The sequence below is a fragment of the Tachypleus tridentatus genome, chromosome 7, assembly GCF_004210375.1.
Source record: "Tachypleus tridentatus isolate NWPU-2018 chromosome 7, ASM421037v1, whole genome shotgun sequence".
NCBI lineage: Eukaryota > Metazoa > Arthropoda > Merostomata > Xiphosura > Limulidae > Tachypleus > Tachypleus tridentatus.
In genome coordinates this window covers 165,706,625-165,726,641 of record NC_134831.1, presented here as the reverse complement: position 1 = coordinate 165,726,641, position 20,017 = coordinate 165,706,625, and the positions used below count along the sequence as shown (strand labels likewise).

At 34.3% G+C, this 20,017-nt stretch overlaps 1 protein-coding gene across 1 annotated transcript in view; it reads left to right on the top strand.

Annotated features, from left to right (window-relative positions):
• Positions 1 to 18,345, top strand: part of LOC143257133 (organic cation transporter 1-like) — a 119,902-nt gene extending 101,557 nt beyond the window's left edge. Inside the window, exons 7-10 of the mRNA XM_076515413.1 lie at positions 5,895 to 6,109; positions 9,660 to 9,841; positions 14,291 to 14,454; positions 15,083 to 18,345. Coding sequence (XP_076371528.1) covers positions 5,895 to 6,109; positions 9,660 to 9,841; positions 14,291 to 14,454; positions 15,083 to 15,179 — 658 coding nt within the window. The 3' untranslated portion in view covers positions 15,180 to 18,345. The remainder of the gene's footprint in view (positions 1 to 5,894; positions 6,110 to 9,659; positions 9,842 to 14,290; positions 14,455 to 15,082) is intronic.
• Positions 18,346 to 20,017: the final 1,672 nt, after the last annotated feature.

Here is a 20,017-nt window from a genome sequence, read left to right as displayed (position 1 = left end):
TGTATTATTAATGATTCTTTAGTACAATTCGTAAATATTCCTTACTGGTATGATTACTGATTCTCCAGTACAATTACAAAATATTCCTTGCATGTATGATTACTGACTCTCTCGTACAATTCCTCTATAATCCTTGCTTGTATGAATACTGATTCTCCAACACTATTCCTCTGTAATTCTTCCTTGTATGATTGCTGATTCTCCAACACAATTCCTCTGTAATCCTTGCTTATATGATTACTGATTCTCCAGTGCAATTTCTAAATATTCCTTTTTTGTATGATTACTGATTCCCCAACACAATGCCTCTGTAATCCTTGCTTGTATGAATACTGATTCTTCAACATTATTCCTCTCTAATTCTTCCTTGTATGATTACTGATTCCCCAACATAATTCCTCTGTAATCCTTGGTTGTATGAATACCCATTCTCCAACACTATTCCTCAGTAATTCTTCCTTGTATGATTACTGATTCTCCAACACAATTCCTTTGTAATTATTGCTTGTATGATTACTGATTCTCCAACACAACTCCTCAGTATTCCTTGCTTATAGGATTACTGATTCTCTAGTGCAATTTTCTGTAATCCTTCCTTGTATGATTACTAATTTTCTTGTACAATTCCTCTGTAGTTATTGCTTGTATGATTACTGATTCTCCAAGACAATTCCTCTGTAATTCTTGCTTGTATGATTACTGATTCTCCAACACAATTCCTCTGTAATCCTTGCCTGTATGATTACTGATTCTCCAGTGCAATTCCTAAATATTCCTTGCTTGTATTATTACTGATTCTCTAGTGCAATTTTCTGTAATCCTTCCTTGTATGATTACTAATTTTCTTGTACAATTCCTCTGTAATTATTGCTTGTATTATTACTGATTCTCCAACACAATTTTTTTGTATTCCTTGCTTGTATTATTACTGATTCTCCAACACTATTCCTTTGTAATTCTTTCTTGTATGATTATTGATTCTCCAACACAATTCCTCTGTTATCCTTGCTTGTATGATTACTGATTCTCCAGTGTAATTCCTAAATATTCCTTGCTTGTATTAAACCTGATTCTTGAGTGCAATTCCTAAATATTCCTTGCTTGTATGATTACTGATTTTCTCGTACAATTCCTCTATAATCCTTGCTTATATGATTACTGATTCTCCAACACAATTCCTCTGTAATCCTTGCTTCTATGATTACTGATTCTCCAACACTATTCCTCTGTAATTCTTGCTTGTATGATTACTGATCTTCCAACACAATTCCTCTGTAATCCTTGCTTGTATGATTTCTGATTCTCCAGTGCTATTTCTAAGTATTCCTTTCTGGTATCATTACTAATTCTCTAGTACAATTCCTCTGTAATCCTTGCCTGTATGATTACTGATTCTCCAGTGCAATTCCTAAATATTCTTTGTTTGTATTATTACTGATTCTCCAACACAATTCTTCTGTATTCCTTGCTTGTATTATTACTGATTCTCCAACACTATTCCTTTGTAATTCTTGCTTGTATGATTATTGATTCTGCAACACAATTCCTCTGTTATCCTTGCTTGTATGATTACTGACTCTCCAGTGCAATTCCTAAATATTCCTTGCTTGTATGATTACTGATTCTCCAACACTATTCCTCTGTAATTCTTGCTTGTATGATTACTGATTCTCCAACACAATTCCTCTGTATTCCTTGCTTGTATTAAACCTAATTCTTCAGTACAATTCCTAAATATTCCTTGCTTGTATGATTACTGATTCTCCAGTACAATTACTAAATATTCCTTGCTTGTATGATTACTGATTCTCTAGTGCAATTCCTTTGTAATTTTTGCTTGTATGATTACTGATTCTCCAACACAATTCTTCTGTAATCCTTGCTTTTATTATCACTGATTCTCCAACACAATTCGTCTGTAATCCTTGATTGTATGTTACTTATTCTCTAGTACAATTCCTCTGTAATTCTTGTTTGTATAATTATTGATTCTTTAGTACAATTGCTCTGTAATCCTTTCTTGTATTATTACTGATTCTCCAACACAATTCCTCTGTAATCTTTGCTTGTATGATTAGTGATTCTCCAGTACAATTCATATGTAATTCTTGCTTGTATGATTACTGATTTTCTCATACAATTCCTCTATAATCCTTGCTTGTATGATTACTAATTCTCTGGTACAATTCATCTGTAATTCTTGCTTGTATGATTACTGATTCTCCAAAACAATTCCTCTGTAATTCTTGTTTGTATGATTACTGATTCTCCAGTGCAATTCCTAAATATTCCTTGCTTGTATGATTACCAATTCTCTAGTACAATTCCTCTGTGATCCTTGCTTGTATGATTACTAATTCTCTAGTACAATTCCTCTGTAATTATTGCTTGTATGATTACTGATTCTCCAACACCATTTCTCTGTAATCCTTGCTTGTATTATTGCTGATTCTCCAACACAATTCCTTTGTAATTCTTGCTTTTGTGATTACTGATTCTCCAACACAATTCTTCCGTAATCCTTGCTTGTATTATTATTGATTCTCCAACATAATTCGTCTGTAATTCTTGCTTGTATGTTACTGATTCTCTTGTACAATTTCTCTGTAATTCTTGCTTGTATGATTACTGATTCTCTTGTACAATTCCTCTGTAATCCTTTCTTGTATTTTTACTGATTCTCCAACACAATTCCTCTGTAATCTTTGCTTGTATGATTACTGATTCTCTAGTACAATTTCTCAATATTCCTTGCTTGTATGATTACTGATTCTCTCGTACAATTCCTCTATAATCCTTGCTTGTATGATTACTAATTCTCTAGTACAATTTCTCTGTAATTCTTGCTTGTATGATTACTGATTCTCCAACTCAATTCCTCTGTAATCCTTGCTTGTAGGATTACTAATTCTCTAGTACAATTTCTCTATAATTATTGCTTGTATGATTACTGATTCTCCAACTCAATTTTTCTAAATCCTTGCTTGTATTATTACTGATTCTCCAACTCAATTCCTCTGTAATCCTTGCTTGTATTATTACTGATTCTCCAACACTATTCCTCTGTAATTCTTGCTTGTATGATTACTGATTCTCCAACTCAATTCCTCTGTAATCTTTATTTGTATTATTACTGATTCTCCAACACAATTCGTCTGTAATTCTTGCTTGTATGATTGCTGATTCTCCAACTCAATTCCTCTGTAATCTTTATTTGTATTATTACTGATTCTCCAACACAATTCGTCTGTAATTCTTGCTTGTATGATTGCTGATTCTCCAGTACAATTTCTCTGTAGTTATGGCTTGTATGATTACTGATTGTCCAACACAATTCTTCTGTAATCCTTGCTGGTATTATTACTGATTCTCCAGTACAATTCCTCAGTATTTTTTGCTTGTATGATTACTGATTCTTCAACACAATTCCTCTCTGATCCTTGCTGTTTTGAAAGTTATTTGATCCCTGTTTTAAATCTAGCATTAAAATTATTATTTAAATTATTAAATATATTTACTCACCATGAACATTAAACTTACGTTTTTATCCGGTGGTCTTTCAATTGATACCCGGTAAATAATCATAAAGCTTAATTTTTTTATTTACTTTTTATATTAATTGTGATACTAAAAGGAGATCAGCTAACATATTTCCGGGAGCCGCACATTGTATGTTAAAGAGCCGCAGTTTGGCCACCCGTATTTTATAACGTGTTGTAATTAAAATATATTGTTTTATGAAGCGTTGGAGAGATAATATCTCGTTTTATAATGTCTAGTAAAGAAACTGAAAATAAAGTGTCTACCATTATAGTTAGCTATGTATAGATTTCGTTAATTGGGTGCTCTCGCCATTATTCATATTTTTGGTCGTAATTCCAATATTATCTCACAAGAATCGACTAGCTTGACATGAGATATTTTGGTTATTTCTAAATACGTATTTTAACCTGACTATACAAAGCAATATTTATAATAAAAATATAACAATAAATGAATATAAAAAGTAACAATTAATAAACAATGTGATATGCTTTATTTACAAGAAAAAGCAAAAGCTGTTGTTTTGAACTACTAGCATAGGAGCTAGAATTGTACAACAAAATTTGTTATATGTAAACAATGGAAAATGTTTGTGATATCAACTTAAGACGTCTTACTATGATAAGTGAATCCCTTCATATAATAATACGAAACTAATGTACTTATATTTTAAACAGTTTTAATGAATGTATTTCTACATAATTCTGGTTTAATCAAATGTTCATAAATCTGACATTTATATTTACATTACTTTGAAGTATTTATATTGTTACAACTTTGATATGTTTATATAGATATAACTGATTTATTTATATTTTCATAACTCTTATGTATTTATAGGTTTATAACTGATTCATGTGGAAAGGAACCCACTTGAATTGTGGGTGTACATATATATATGTATGTACACACACACACATGTATATGTAATAGTAGAAACGACTAAATAGGAAACCCTTATTTGAGAAGCACAAAACAAGTAACAACGTTTCAACCTCCTTGGGTCATCATCAGGTTGGGAACAACATTGAAAAGAGTAACCGTTAATGATCACGTGTTGTAGAGATTTCAGTAATGATAGGTATAAGATTATGTTGGGGATGTAAATATTTAAACTGTTATACTACATACAAATAAATGGTTTAAGTATGGGCAATCCGGTGTCCCCAGTTCTAGCCAACATTATTATAACACAGATTGAATCAGTTCAGCCTTACACCCATCATTATACTGGTAGAGATATGTATATGATAAATTTACTTTATTCACATCTATAGAACACGCACGTAACTTTTTAAAGCACATCAACTCCACACACCCAAATATTAATTTCACCAGTGAATACAAAACGATCAACAACTAGCATTTCTAAACCTTAATATCACAAGAACAAATACACAGTTTAAAACAAAAATCCACAGAAAATGAGTCGTGTAGATTATACATTCCCTGGAATTCGGCACAAGAAACAAAACTAAAACTGAACATACTAATAAACACAGCCACAAGACTTTGATCACCACACAACCTTAACAAAGAAGTCAGTCAACTAAAACAGGACCTTATCAACATGGATAAATATTCTACAAAAGCAGGAGTCTTAACTAACAACACAGTCCACAGGACAATGAAAAAATCAAACAGCAAAACACTACCATACATTCTAGATAATAGCGACAAAACAACATTTGGAGAAACTCATAACCATAACACTCCAGTAAACACTAAATTCATTTAAAAACCAGGCATACAAATAAAATTTATGCTATGTAAAAACTACCCTTACAATTATAATACCAACGTCATGTACAAAGTACAAGGTAACAACTGACGTGATTTACATATAGGAGAAACAAGCTGAAAATGGAAACCAGGTTTAAGGAACACAAACAAGTCACCCTTCCATGTTCTTGAATATTATATCTCAAATAGCAACAAAGAACACGAACATATTAAGTAAAGAACCAAAGTGAACAAACAAAAAAATAAAGAATTTCTTCTAATAAAAGAAATTAAACCCACATTAAATCAGCACCAAGGAACACTTTTATATCTGTACTAATTACTAGATAATGTTAACTAACATATAATAGGTTAATTATTTACAACGACTCTAATAATTTTACATAGATCATTACTGATATCTCTAGGACACGTGACTCAATGTCATTCATAACTTGATGATGACCTACCTAACGTTGTCATTCGTTTTGTATTTTTCAAATGAAAATTTTCTATTCTCATATCAGCCGTCTCTACTACATATATATAACTTTGATGTTTTATACTTTCATAAGTTTGGTGTGCTATCTTTATAAACCTGATGTCTTCAACTTATATTTTTTTTTCAGGATATCTATCTCTATAGCGTACAACAGTCTACAGCTTAATGTCACAAATCTCTATGGCAACGAATTCATCAACTTCTTCCTACTCGGAATTGTTGAACTACCATCTTATTTCCTTTGTTGGTATCTAATGGAAAAGTTAGGACGACGATGGACCAATGTTGGGTTGATGTTCATGGTTGGTCTTAGTGCTTTGATTCCAACAGTCGTATACTCGAGTAAGTAATATAACATCTACGTTTACTCGGGTAAGTAAAACGTTTTTTATCAATAACACATGAAATGCCTACATTGCAGAAAGATATACATCATTAATAGCATAAACGAGTTGGAAAAATATGTTTATTTTAATCTAGGATAAGTGTAGGAATGAAATGGGGCACAATTCAATTAGAATTACTCAGCAGTCATAAATACACTGCTACAGAGAAGAAAAAAAATTTAGAGGATATCTGGGCAAGGCTATGCAGGGGCTATCTGCGCTGAACATTCATAATTTTGAACTAGACTAGAGGGAAAACAGTAATCAACTCTAATCAACTAATAGACTTTGGCCATCATTTGTGCAATGCGTTCACAGCCCCAAAATGTACAGTGCGATTTTACAGTAACAAGATGCAAACCATGAACCCCAAGATTCACAGTCTAGTACACTAACTACTAGGGAGGCCTGGCATGGCCTAGCGCGTTAAGGCGTGCGCTTCGTAATCTGAGGGTCGCGGGTTCGCGCCCGAGTCGCGCCAAAACATGTTCGCCCTCCTAGCCGTTGGGACGTTATAATGTGACGGTCAATCCCACTATTCGTTGGTAAAAGAGTAGCCCAAGAGTTGGCGGTGGGTGGTGATGACACCTCTAGTCTTACACTGCTAAATTAGGGGCGGCTAGCACAGATAGCCCTCGAGTTGCTTTGTGCGAAATTCCAAAAAAAAAACAAAAAAAAACAACTACTAGGGTCCAGCAAGGCCAGGTGGTTAAGGCACACGGCTCATAATTCGAGGGTCGCAAGTTCGAATCCCTGTCATACCAAACATGCTCGCCCTTCCAGCCGTGGGGGCGTTATAATGTGACGGTAAATCCCACTAATCGTTGGTAAAAGAGTAGCCCAAGACTTGGCGGTGGGTGGTGATGACTAGCTGCCTTCCATCTAGCCTTACACTGCTAAATTAGGGACGGATAGCGCAAATAGCCCTCATGTTGCTTTGCGCGAAATTCAAAAACAAATAAACCAGCTTCTTGACTACGTCCAAAATGATACAAATTGACAAATGTGCTACATGTTAGTAACACAGAACGACTGGCCAAGAATTATTCGTAATTATATTGGAAATTAGCTACTTATTAATAGTTAGAATATTTTGGTATTTTAAACAATAAAGGATGAAAAAACAACAACAAACTATTGGATTACGTTTTATATCTTATTATAGAGAGTGATTTACAGAAGTATTTGTTGGGGATATATCTGTTTATGGTTAACCTGTTACATTTAACATCTTACATGCTATTGGAATAACACTTCTTGAGGATAAAATGGGCAAAGGTAAACCTGTTAATTATTTGTTATATTCTTCTACAATAATTAGTAATGATAAATAACAATGAAATTATTGTTTTAGTTTTCTTAAAAGTTAATTACTGACTTGATTTCTTAAAATAAATAGTGATATTGACCTTCTTGTCATAACAATCAATATTTAAGGAGGTGTTTGAATTATACTGAAAATACAATTAACCCAGAATCATTCTTCAGAAGCTAGTATACAAACTAACATCTCTCCGTTGGTAATGTAATCATTCTTCAATAATTAGTATACAAACTAACATCTCTGCGTTGGTAATGTGATCATTCTTTAGTAGTTTGTATACGAACTAACATCTCTCCGTTGGTAATGTGATCAATCTTCAGTAGTTGGTATACAAACTAACATCTTTCCATTGGTAATGTGATCATTCTTCAGTAGTTGGTATACAAACTAACATCTTTCCATTAGTAATGTGATCATTCTTCAGTAGTTGGTATACAAACTAACATCTCTGCGTTGGTAATGTGATCATTCTTTAGTAGTTGGTATACAAACTAACATCTTTCCATTGGTAATGTGATCATTCTTTAGTAGTTTGTATACGAACTAATATCTCTCCGTTGGTAATGTGATCATTCTTTAGTAGTTGGTATACAAACTATCATCTTTCCATTAGTAATGTGATCATTCTTCAGTAGTTGGTATACAAACTAACATCTCTCCTTGATAATGTAATCATTCTTCAATAATTGGTATACAAACTAACATCTCTGCGTTGGTAATGTCATCATTCTTTTGTAGTTTGTATACGAACTAACATCTCTCCGTTGGTAATGTGATCATTCTTCAGTAGTTGGTATACAAACTAACATCTTTCCATTAGTAATGTGATCATTCTTCAGTAGTTGGTATACAAACTAACATCTCTCCGTTGGTAATGTGATCATTCTTCAGTAGTTGGTATACAAACTAACATCTCTCCGTTGGTAATGTGATCATTCTTCAGTAGTTGGTATACAAACTAACATCTCTCCTTGATAATGTAATCATTCTTCAATAATTGGTATACAAACTAACATCTCTGCGTTGGTAATGTCATCATTCTTTTGTAGTTTGTATACGAACTAACATCTCTCCGTTGGTAATGTGATCATTCTTCAGTAGTTGGTATACAAACTAACATCTCTCCGTTGGTAATGTGATCATTCTTCAGTAGTTGGTATACAAACTAACATCTCTCCGTTGGTAATGTGATCATTCTTCAGTAGTTGGTATACAAACTAACATCTCTCCGTTGGTAATGTGATCATTCTTCAATAGTTGGTATACAAACTAACATCTTTCCATTAGTAATGTGATCATTCTTCAGTAGTTTGTATACGAACTAACATCTCTCCGTTGGTAATGTGATCATTCTTCAGTAGTTGGTATACAAACTAACATCTCTCCGTTGGTAATGTGATCATTCTTCAGTAGTTGGTATACAAACTAACATCTTTCCATTGGTAATGTGATCATTCTTCAGTAGTTGGTATACAAACTAACATCTTTCCATTAGTAATGTGATCATTCTTCAGTAGTTGGTATACAAACTAACATCTCTCCGTTGGTAATGTGATCATTCTTCAGTAGTTGATATACAAACTAACATCTCTCCGTTGGTAATTGATCATTCTTCAGTAGTTGGTATACAAACTAACATCTCTCCGTTGGTAATGTGATCATTCTTCAGTAGTTGGTATACAAACTAACATCTCTCCGTTGGTAATGTGATCATTCTTCAGTAGTTGGTATACAAACTAACATCTCTCCGTTGGTAATGTGATCATTCTTCAGTAGTTGGTATACAGCCGTTGGTGCATTATGATGTGACGGTGAACCGCACTATTCGTTGGTAAAAGAGTAGTCCAAGAGTTGGTGGTGAGAGGTGCTGTCTTCCCTTTAGTCTTACACTGCTAAACCAGAGTCAGGTTGGACTCGTATAGATTTGCACGAAATGAAACCATCTTAATATTATTACTGTACTGTTTTACATTACTATTTATTTTCACCAATATCAAGTTATTTATAGAGTGTTTGTTTAATATTTATTTATTAAACCAGTCATCTCAAAATACTATTTTATATAATAATTATCCTGTTGTGTAAATAATATTGAATCCACAAGATATTATTTCAGTTAAATACTTTTGTTTCCTTGTTTGATTTTACTTTATTATTAATATTTGTATTTGGTTTATTACAGAGATTGGTGTTGGTTTCACTATTGGGTCCCTAGTGGGGAAATTCGGCTCTTCTGGTGCCCTCATGGTTATAGGACAGCAGGCAGCAGAACTTTATCCAACTCCTGTCAGATCTGTTGGAATTGCCGGCAGTTCTACCATTGCTTGGGTTGGCACGATTCTTGCACCTTATATTTTATATTCGGTAAGATTTCCCCAATGTTTATTTTCTTCTTAGGATTGTGACATGCCATGGCCAGATGGTGAGAGCACTTGTTTCCCAGTCAGTGGTTTGTGAGTTCGAATTCCTTCATCAAACGTGCTCTTACGTTCGGCCATGGGGTCATTATAATATGATAGTCAATCCAACTATTTGCTTTAAAATATTCGCCCAAGAGTTGGTGGTGGGTGATCTTGACTAGTGTCCTCCCTCTTTATCTCTTCGAAATTGGAGACGGGTAGTGCAGATAACCCTTGAATAGCTTTGCACAAAATTCAACAAACGAAAAAATATTTACATCGTACATGTTTAAACCTAAACAAAGCAATTTTATTATATTCATATATATGTATTATATTTGTTTAAAATTTAAATTAACATACATTGTTTCTTAGACTTCGTATTTCTCTTTTCGATTTAAGACTATAACTTGAAATTAATAAAGCATATTAACTATACTTTATTAAGACTTAATTATGGAATATTTATTATAGACTTTATTTATAACCATTTATTGTCTAGATGATATTTAGATTTATAACAGTTGGTTTTTTCTTTTGTTTTTCTTTTTATAGAAACTAAATGAACAATGTCATCTGATACATTGATATTTTGAAAAAGCCTTACAATTCATTCTACATTTTACAACGCTAAAAAATCGTGTTTCTATAACCGTGGTGGCGAGAGCGCACGTAGCCCTTTGTGTAACTTTCTGCTTAACAGCCAACCAGTATTGAAAGACAAGCCACAATGGCACGGCCGTATGTTTGCGGAGTTACACCACTACAAACCGGGTTTCTATACCTGTGGTGGGTAGAGCACAAATTACCCATTATGTAGCTCTGTGCTTAATTGAAACCAACAACAAATCAAAGGACAAAATTCCTAAGTATTTTTGTTGTTGTTGTTACACATTTAATCGTCACAACGGCTTTTGAGGGTTTAACAGATTTGATCCATCACCTCTCCCTGTCTGGCACTATATTTTAAAACAAATGTAACTTGAGGATAATATAAAGAATTTTGGACGTGTTAGACAACACCATTTTTTAAACTAAATGTTATATTAGGATGATACAACAAACTTATTTGTCTAACATTATTAGGCCCGGCATGGCCAGGTGGGTTCAAGCGTTCAACTTGTAATTCGAGGGTCGCGGGTTCGAATCACCGTCGCACCAAACATGCTCGCCCTTTCAGCCATGGGAGCGTTATAATGTGACGGTCAATCCCACTATTCGTTGGTAAAAGAGTAGTTCAAGAGTTGGTGTTGGGTGGTGATGATTAGCTACCTTCCCTTTAGTCTTACACTACTAAATTAGGGACGGTTAGCACAGATAGCTCTCGTGTAGTTTTGCGCGAAATTCAAAAACCAAACCAACTAACATTATTTTTAGTCGCAGCGTAGCAGCTCATAGATTGGATGGGTGGGTTTGGCGTTTTATGGCGCACAGTAACTAGGCTATCTGCGCCTCATAGATTGGTTCCGAGTTGTTGTTGATTTTGAGTATTAACTTTTAGCTTGGTCAACTCTTGACCAATTTGAGATTTTATTACAGTTTTGGACTCAGGAGGTCAAACCCTTTCAATTCATGAATCTTACCATGCCCAATCTCTCATAGATTAACTTACTCTAATCCTGCTTATAATAATTTCAATTTGAGAGTAAGCTGATAGAGATCTTGATCGGATATACATGCACCCCACTCCTGGTATTGTTGGCGCACAGAAATATAACTAAGACAATGGGAAAATAGTCTTATAGAATAAGTTACTCTAATCCTACCTAATTAATTTCAACTGCAACGACTATTGAGGATTCCATCTGGATTTAAAACCAAATGTTAATTTAAGATGTCATTAAGTTTCTGTATTTGGAAGCTTGGATTCTCCTTCTAATACGGTTTATAAAATAAAATCTTAATTTTTAGGTGACTTACAGTAGTGTGTTAGGACAAGACAATATTTTGTTATTCCTCCCATTTTATGTGGCTAATTCTTCTATGTCATTGTGGTAATGTTTCACTGATCTCTGTTGACAACTGAATGAGTCAGAGTAAGAATACTTATCATTCTATAGAACTCATGTGTACTTGTATCAAAGTTATGCCATAAGGGTCCTGCTTGAATGAACGTACTGATCAAATTTACGGTCTGAAACAACTGTCATGGCACCCCAAGCAGTGTCTTAATTATATAGAAAGAAACTAGCAAGGAGTTAGCACTTGGTACCGATATATGCTAGAAGGAATCAGTTTAATAGCACTCTACAAATAAACCTTGATAAAAACAATGTTTAATACTGCACATTAAGTTTTGTTGCCATGCCACGGTCCCAAAAGTGTAGAGAATTGTTAATAGAACAGAGAGTTTACATAAATGCTTTACGTAATGCTGGTTGGACTCTTTGATAAATTGCTGTAGACTTTGAAATTCTTCCTAAACTCTGTCATGTACAACTTAGATCGTGAGACCGAGACAGGTACGTTTGAAAGTAGCAAAGGAAGAGGCAGAACACCTAAACTCAATGAAACTGATGTTAAGTATCTTCATTTATGCAGCCTTTGGCACAGAAGTAAGACTGTTACTGATCTCAAGCATGAGATACACAACCATGTAAGAAATGACGGAAAAGTGTCCAAACCTACAGTATCAAGAATACTAAACCAGAATGGAATATTCGGTCGTATAGTAATTTAAAGACCTTTACAAAAACTGACCTGCTGATGATTGAAAAAGAGTGTTATAGACTTATGAGTTTACGTCTGACATATTTGGTTCAAAGCGTAGGTTGTACGTCCAGCGAAGGAAAGGCGAAAGATACTCAACGCATATCACCTACCATGAAGCATGGGGGAGCACTGTGATAGTTTGTGGGTGATTTTCTACAGATGCAACTGAAGATATTTGTAAAATAGATGAAATTATAGACCAACGTAAATATCATCAGATATGTATGTGTTTTCTTATAACAAAGCCACATCGAGGTATCTGCTGAGTCCACCGAGGGGAATCGAACCCCTGATTTTAGCGTTGTAAATCCGTAGTATTATCGCTGTACCAGCGGGAGACCCATCAGATACTTATCCGTCATGGTATACCCAGTGATTTACGTATTATTGGTAAAATAGTTTACTACCAACAAGATAATGACCCCAAACACTCATCAAACCTGTGCAGAAATTACTTAGCTGAGAAAGAAAGAAGCTACTGGAGTCATTTAAATGATGTAATGACTATACAGAGCCCCAATCTTAATCCAATTGAGCAGATCTGAAATTTGATGATCAAAACTTGAAAAATCAAAAGTTATTTCCAAAGAACATTTATGGGAGTTTATTAGAGACACTTGGAGTAAAATAAACAAAGAGCACTTTGATCAAATATGTAGCAACAAGGCCTGAAAGACTGTCTGCAGTTAGTAAAACAAGAGGGGGGCAAACAAGATATTAACTGTTTGCTGAACTCAAACACTTCCACTGAGTTTCTGTTATACTAAATATGAATAAAATGTTTTATCTGTGATTTATCTCCCATCGTTCTTTGAACGTGGGCTGAAATCCAACTTTTGACTTTGTTCTGACACTTTGGCATAGTGCTGTATATTTTAATTTCATATTAATATTAGAGACATTTTTATGTTTTTGTGATTTTACTTCGCCTAATCATGTATGCTGTTGAGCTTTGTTTTGTGTGTGTTGTTGTTGTTTTTTTATAGCAAAGCCACATCAGGTTATCTGCTGAGCCCACCGCGAGGAATCGAACCCCTGATTTTAGCGTTGTAATCCGAAGACATACCGCTGTACTAGCGGGGTACTGCTATTAAGCATTTAATAAAAACTATTAAATCTATCTTAATTTTGCGATGTTTATTTAGCCTTAAATTGAATTATTTTACCAAATATACAACTAGTAACACTTGTTTTATATAACCAACCAATGTTTGAGAGACAAAAAAAAAACACAACACATTTGGTTTTGTCATTGTGATATAGCCGTTTAATTCTACACTCCCCGGGGGGAATGATAAACACAATGTTAGACCGTTCTCTAATTGAAGTTCCTCGCTAGTACAGCGGTACGTCTCCGGATTTACAACGCTAAAATCAGGGGTTCGATTCCCCTCGGTGGGCTGAGCAGATAACCCTTTGTGGCTTTACTATAAGAAAAACACAAAACACACTCTAACTGAATGAAGAAACCAACTCTAAGGTTTTAGTGTTACATTGTTAAGTTATAGAAAGTAGGCTAAGGTTGATTTACAGAGTTTAGATATCGAATTTTGTGGTTACTTATTTACGTATAAAAAACACTCGTGATTACTGATCAATTAAATTGGGTTACTTATTTACGTATAAAAAACACTCGTGATTACTGATCAATTAAATTGTAAACAGGACTTTAAAAACAACTAAATCTTTTAATTTCCGCCAGGGCACATACGATTATCGTTTCCCATTCTTAATTATTGGTGGAGTTTCGCTGGTAGCGTCTGTGGCTGCATCGTTCCTACCAGAAACGCTACACGCTAACCTGCCACAAACCATTGAAGACGGTGAAAACTTTGGTCTGGATCAAAAATTTTTTTCTTGCATTGGGTAATTCTTTTTTTTTACCACATTTCGTTATTTTTATACTTGTGGTTTTGTTTGTATGACGAATATTATCACATTTCTTTAAATTACCAATTATTTTGTTCACATTTTGTTAATCTTTTCAGCGCAAGGGCTAACAGCGTTCATAACAACTTGTTAATAAATAATACCTAGAACTTGTTAATAGTAAATTTTATTATTTGTTCTTGTTTTTATTTATCAAAACATGAATTTAAGTGAAGAAAAGATGAAGTAAGCAGCACTGCTGAGCCGCAGAAACTAGTCTGTTGTAGTGAATCAAAGAAACAGGTTAGGACTTTACTTCATCACTTCTTCACTGAAATTCACATTCTAGCGAAAAAAATGAAATTAAAAATGAATAAATGACCAATTATTCCACTGGATAATAATGGGTAATTAATTATGAAAGTGTATTACATGTTGTCCAAACACCTAAAGTATTTAGTGGTGAGTAAAGCAATGTAAATAAAAATCAAATGAACAACTTTAATTATTAATAATCAGTATTTAGTAGTTGTCAACACGAACAATAATTAATATTCATTAATAGCATATCTAATTAAATAAGTAAATTGTCCTCAGCATTTATATTTTTTATTATGATTCTTAGCCACAGTTGGTTCTTACGTTCTCCACCAGAGACTCAGTCCTACAAGTCTTCGCTTTCATTGGTTCTTCAAGAGAAAGAAGGTGAAAAAAACAACTGAAAGTCTGCACACTTCACTTTTTAAAGAGTGATTTATAAACATTATTACAACTGATTGAAAACACTTTCATCATCCCTAATTATACATTAATGTTATGGACAAACAAAACAACTAAACTACTAGTGTTAGATCACGTGTGTCATATAAGGTAGATTATTTTGTGATACAAAAAATATATAGTTGCAGAAGCAAGAGCCTCATTTGGCCAAACACATATTTCAAAAGTTTTTGTTCTGGTTATTAAGATATTCAAGCAAATGTGATTTAAACCTTCTTTTAGTAAATACATGGAACAGGTTCAGCTCTCATTTTTAACTTTTCATATCGTATTCTGTACGTATCAAAACCTTATCAGAAAAACTGGTGTTTGTTTGTTTATATTGTTTTGATTTTGTTTGTTTTGAATTTGAATGTTTGATAAGGGGCATTGGCGAATATGAATAAATGAAACATTTCTAAGCGAATGATATTCTAAATGAAATAACCTACGTAACTAATTTTGATTATACTGTACTGTTATTCATAAAGTTTAAAGGTGTAATGTTGTTCTTCCAATCCAGAGACCGCTTATGACCACTGGGGTAACAAATAATCAGTCAATATCATCCATGGATTTAAAATATCAGGTAATCCCTTAAGTAATGTCCGATTTTTGGTTCAGAAAAAGAGAAATGATTTCAAACGCTTTTAATGTTATTTAATCAATAATGTATGTTCCAACATTACTAATTACTTCCCGCCAACGATTCACGAGCTTCTGAATGCCATTTCCATAAATTCTTGAGGTTTGGAGGAGAAGAATATAGAGAGGGTAGTTTTGACATCTTCTTGTGTTCCAAGCTCTTTTCCATCAAGATTGTTCTGCAAACTTCAGAAGAGATGATAATCAGATGGGACAAGGTCTGGAGAATAAGGTTTGTTTGTTTGTTTTGGAATTTCGCACAAAGCTACTCGAGGGCTATCTGTGCTAGCCGTCCCTAATTTAGTAGTGTAAGACTAGAGGGAAGGCAGCTAGTCATCACCAGCCACCGCCAACTCTTGGGCTACTCTTTTACCAACGAAAAGTGGGATTGATCGTCACATTATAACGCCCCCACGGCTGGGAGGGCGAGCATGTTTGGCGCGACTCGGGCGCGAACCCGCGACCCTCAGATTACGAAGTGCACGCCTTAACGCGCTAGGCCATGCCGGGCCCCAGGAGAATAAGGATGATGTGGAAGTTTTCCCAGTCTAAGCCTTTGCAAATGTGATCCTTGCTGTATGGGGCCGTGCATTATCCTGGTGTAGTACAACAACTTTACGTTTGATCAAAGCAGGCCTCTTTTCTTTCAGTGCAACATTCAAGCGCTCTAACTATTGACAGTAGAAGTAGAAGTCTGATATAATCGTTACATTAAATAGCAGCGACTCAAATTGGATCACACCAACAATATCCCACCAAACGCTTAACAAGACTTTCCTAGGGTGTAGGTCCGTTTTGGACTATGCTTTAGCCAGTTTACCTGTATTGGGCCATTATCTGCAGCACTTAACATTTTTATAAAATATCCAATTTTCATCTCCAGTCACTAACCTGTTCAAAAAAGGTAAGTTACGTTCACGAGAGTTCAGTTATGTACAAATGTCCATTCTTGTTCTGAGGTTGGCTTGTGTCTAATCATGGGGGACTCATTTTCCAAATTTCGACACCTTTCCAAACTGTTACAGATGACGGTGAACTGTCGAATGGGTTGAATTAAGCATCTATGCTAGGTCTTCAACTGTTACAGCAAAATCTTCAAATGCGACCAGCAGCAAGTCATCATTAAATCGAACAGATTGACCTGAACTTGGCACATCACTTAAGCTGTAGTTACCTGATCTAAACTTTTGAAACCACCTTAGAAATTTTCTTTCGTTGAGAGACTCCGCACCATAAACACCTTGAATGTTTCTTGTAGTTTCTGCTGCACTATTGCTTTTTTTAAAACTCATAAAGCATTATATGCCTAATGTGCTCCTCAGACACATCCATCTTCATAAAGATTTATTTGATCAATGATATGAAAAAGTAGAGTTGGGTTAGTTTCTTTTATTTGTCTGAACATTTTTATACACGTCCTATTACACATGTTAGTCATTAAAGCCTTCTACAAAGACAGAAATGATGATGCACTTTCTGTATTAAATTTTTGGACGTTACTTATAGGATGATCTGATACTTAACTTGATCTGTATGTTATCAAACAAGTAATTCTCTGCATAGGGAGCCGTAGTTTTCTTTGTGTTTTTTTTTTTTTTAATTTCGCGCAAAGCTACACAAGGGCCATCTGCGTTAACTGCCCTTATTTAGCAGTGTAAAACTATAGGGAAGGCAACTAGTCATCACCGCACAGCGCCAACCCTTAGGTTATTTTTTAACAACGAATAGTAAGATTGACCGTCATATTATAATGCCTCCATGATTGAAAGGACTAACGTGTTTAGTGTGAGAGGGATTCGAACCCCCGATCCTCAAGCAGCGAGTCGAGCGACCTAACCACCTGTCCAACTCAAATGATGTGTTCTGGAACTGAACGAAAGGCTTTTGAGTAGTGGCCTGTGGAAGACAAACGACAAGTCTGAAATGCTATTTATTGACAGGCCTCTTGGTTTAAATTCAAAATTATCGGCGATTTACGTTATCTGCGATTTTTAAATTTCAAAGTATTTTAAATTTTTGGTTTTAAATGCTTTTATTGCTTAGTTTGATGCATATTGTAAACGTTTATGTTTAGATTTAAAATTATTGTGAAAGAAAGAAATAAAATAATGATAAAGTATACAATTTTTAAAGTACACAATTTAAAATTTATTATGTAAATAAACACAAGGTGTTTAAGCCTTAACTACGTCCAATGGCTATATTGAGGAGATTCTGAAAGAGGTGGAATTTCCTTTCTTAACTGTGTTAGGTCTGTAGGCTTACAACGGTAAAAAGTGAGTTTCGATCCCGTGATGCGGAGAGCAGAAATAGCTTATTGTGTAGTTTTGCGTTTACGAATCACTAAAATAACTGTTGCTAAATATTTAGCTAATAGCATTTAACCTTCTTGTTGCAAAACGTAATTAAAAGCTGACACTTTTTCTGTATGCGAATTCTTGATATGATTCTTGGTGTTGCAACATGATACCAGAAATAAAGACCTACGATAAACTATGGTTTATAGTTTATTTCTATTTTTCTGGACAGTTTTCTTCAATAGAATAAGTAAACTTAACAGTGAATTCTAAACTGTTAAGCTAATTGGTAAAAATTTCTCAAGCTTTCTCTGCCACATTACACAAGTGTAACAGACATACCTAAACCACACTTCTGATTTAAGTTTAGCGTTCATTAAAACATTAGTTTTGAACCTATCCATGGAAGTATCACACAAGTGAAACGTTTCAATGGTGGTACTTATGGCTAAACCTCCAATAAGTTCATATATCATGTTGAACTGGAAGAAAAAAATCCACACAAGCTTTGTTAAACTTTGGACATCTAAAGTTTCAAAAATTCAGGTTATTCATTCGCATTCACTTTAAACAGCTTTTTTAATTTGTACTTTTGTAAATACAGGTATTTCTCGATTTGCACGATAGTTACGTTCCAGAAATTGGTCACATAAATCAAATGTTATTTCCCATAGAGCATGCACGATGCATGCAATCCCAGTGCAAATGACATTAGTCAAGCCTTAATATATTGGAGTAATATGCAACAGAAGAATTACAGTAGAAAAACTTGTGAAAAGCCTTCGATAAATTCCGGCACATTCAAGGTGGGATCATCGCGCGTGGCCTGTAGGTTGCGAACACCGTTGATCTCCCGTCTCCATCGTTTCCCAAACTACCTCTTTACTTATAGTGTTATATGTGCTGTCTATGCTCACGTAGTCAACATAATATCTACGGAAAACATCAGCTCCAGTGTGAAGCATGATAAATTGATTTTAATGACAAAACGGACCCTGACAACTGCACAGATAACCGCAATGTCATTGTCGTTGTAACGTCACTTCAACTGTAGTGAGTTGCGTTATCACATATGTTGTGGTAATAAAGCGTCTGCATCGGCTAAACCTTCAACCACAGAGTGAATATGTTTCTCTTTGTACAATACATAAATCGCTCGAAAATCGCGTTAATTCCAATTCGCAAACGCGTAAATCGAGAAAATTGTGTTATTCCACCGATCGCGTTAATCCAAAAACGCATAAATCAAGAACTTCCTGTAACAATGCAATATCAATGTTACAATTTCGAATTATCTTTCTTATTTTATCTACACATTCTTTACAATTTCTCGCTGTTTTTATTACTAACAAAATAAAACGTACATGCTATAAATTCAGATACATTGTAATTACTTAAACCTATATTTCACAGCCTGGATCTAGATAATCACCTGTTAAACGGTGTGAATTCTATCTGTAGAATCTCTTTGTTTTTATTTTAAAACTCAATTATTTACATATGTAGCAAGTGAATGAAGGTGGCTAAGAAAATAAAACAGTAAATGAAGAAACGAGACCATTCATGGTTACATCAGGATCCCGATGAATACTGCTTTGTTATTCATATACATATGTTTATAATTTAGAAAAAATCCTATCATTTGGAACAAGAAATCTGGTAAATGTTTCAGATAACTCTCTTTTTGGTTATTAGACAAAGTTTCGTAAATTAATAATTGTTCTATACGAATCACTTCACGCTACGTTACTCTAAGCCTTTCCCATTAAACTCAGAGTTACTTTAGTCTTGTCCAGTTTTTCACTGTTCTTGTTCATGCGTCATTTCATTTTGTTCTGTTTTCCAACACCCTCATTCTT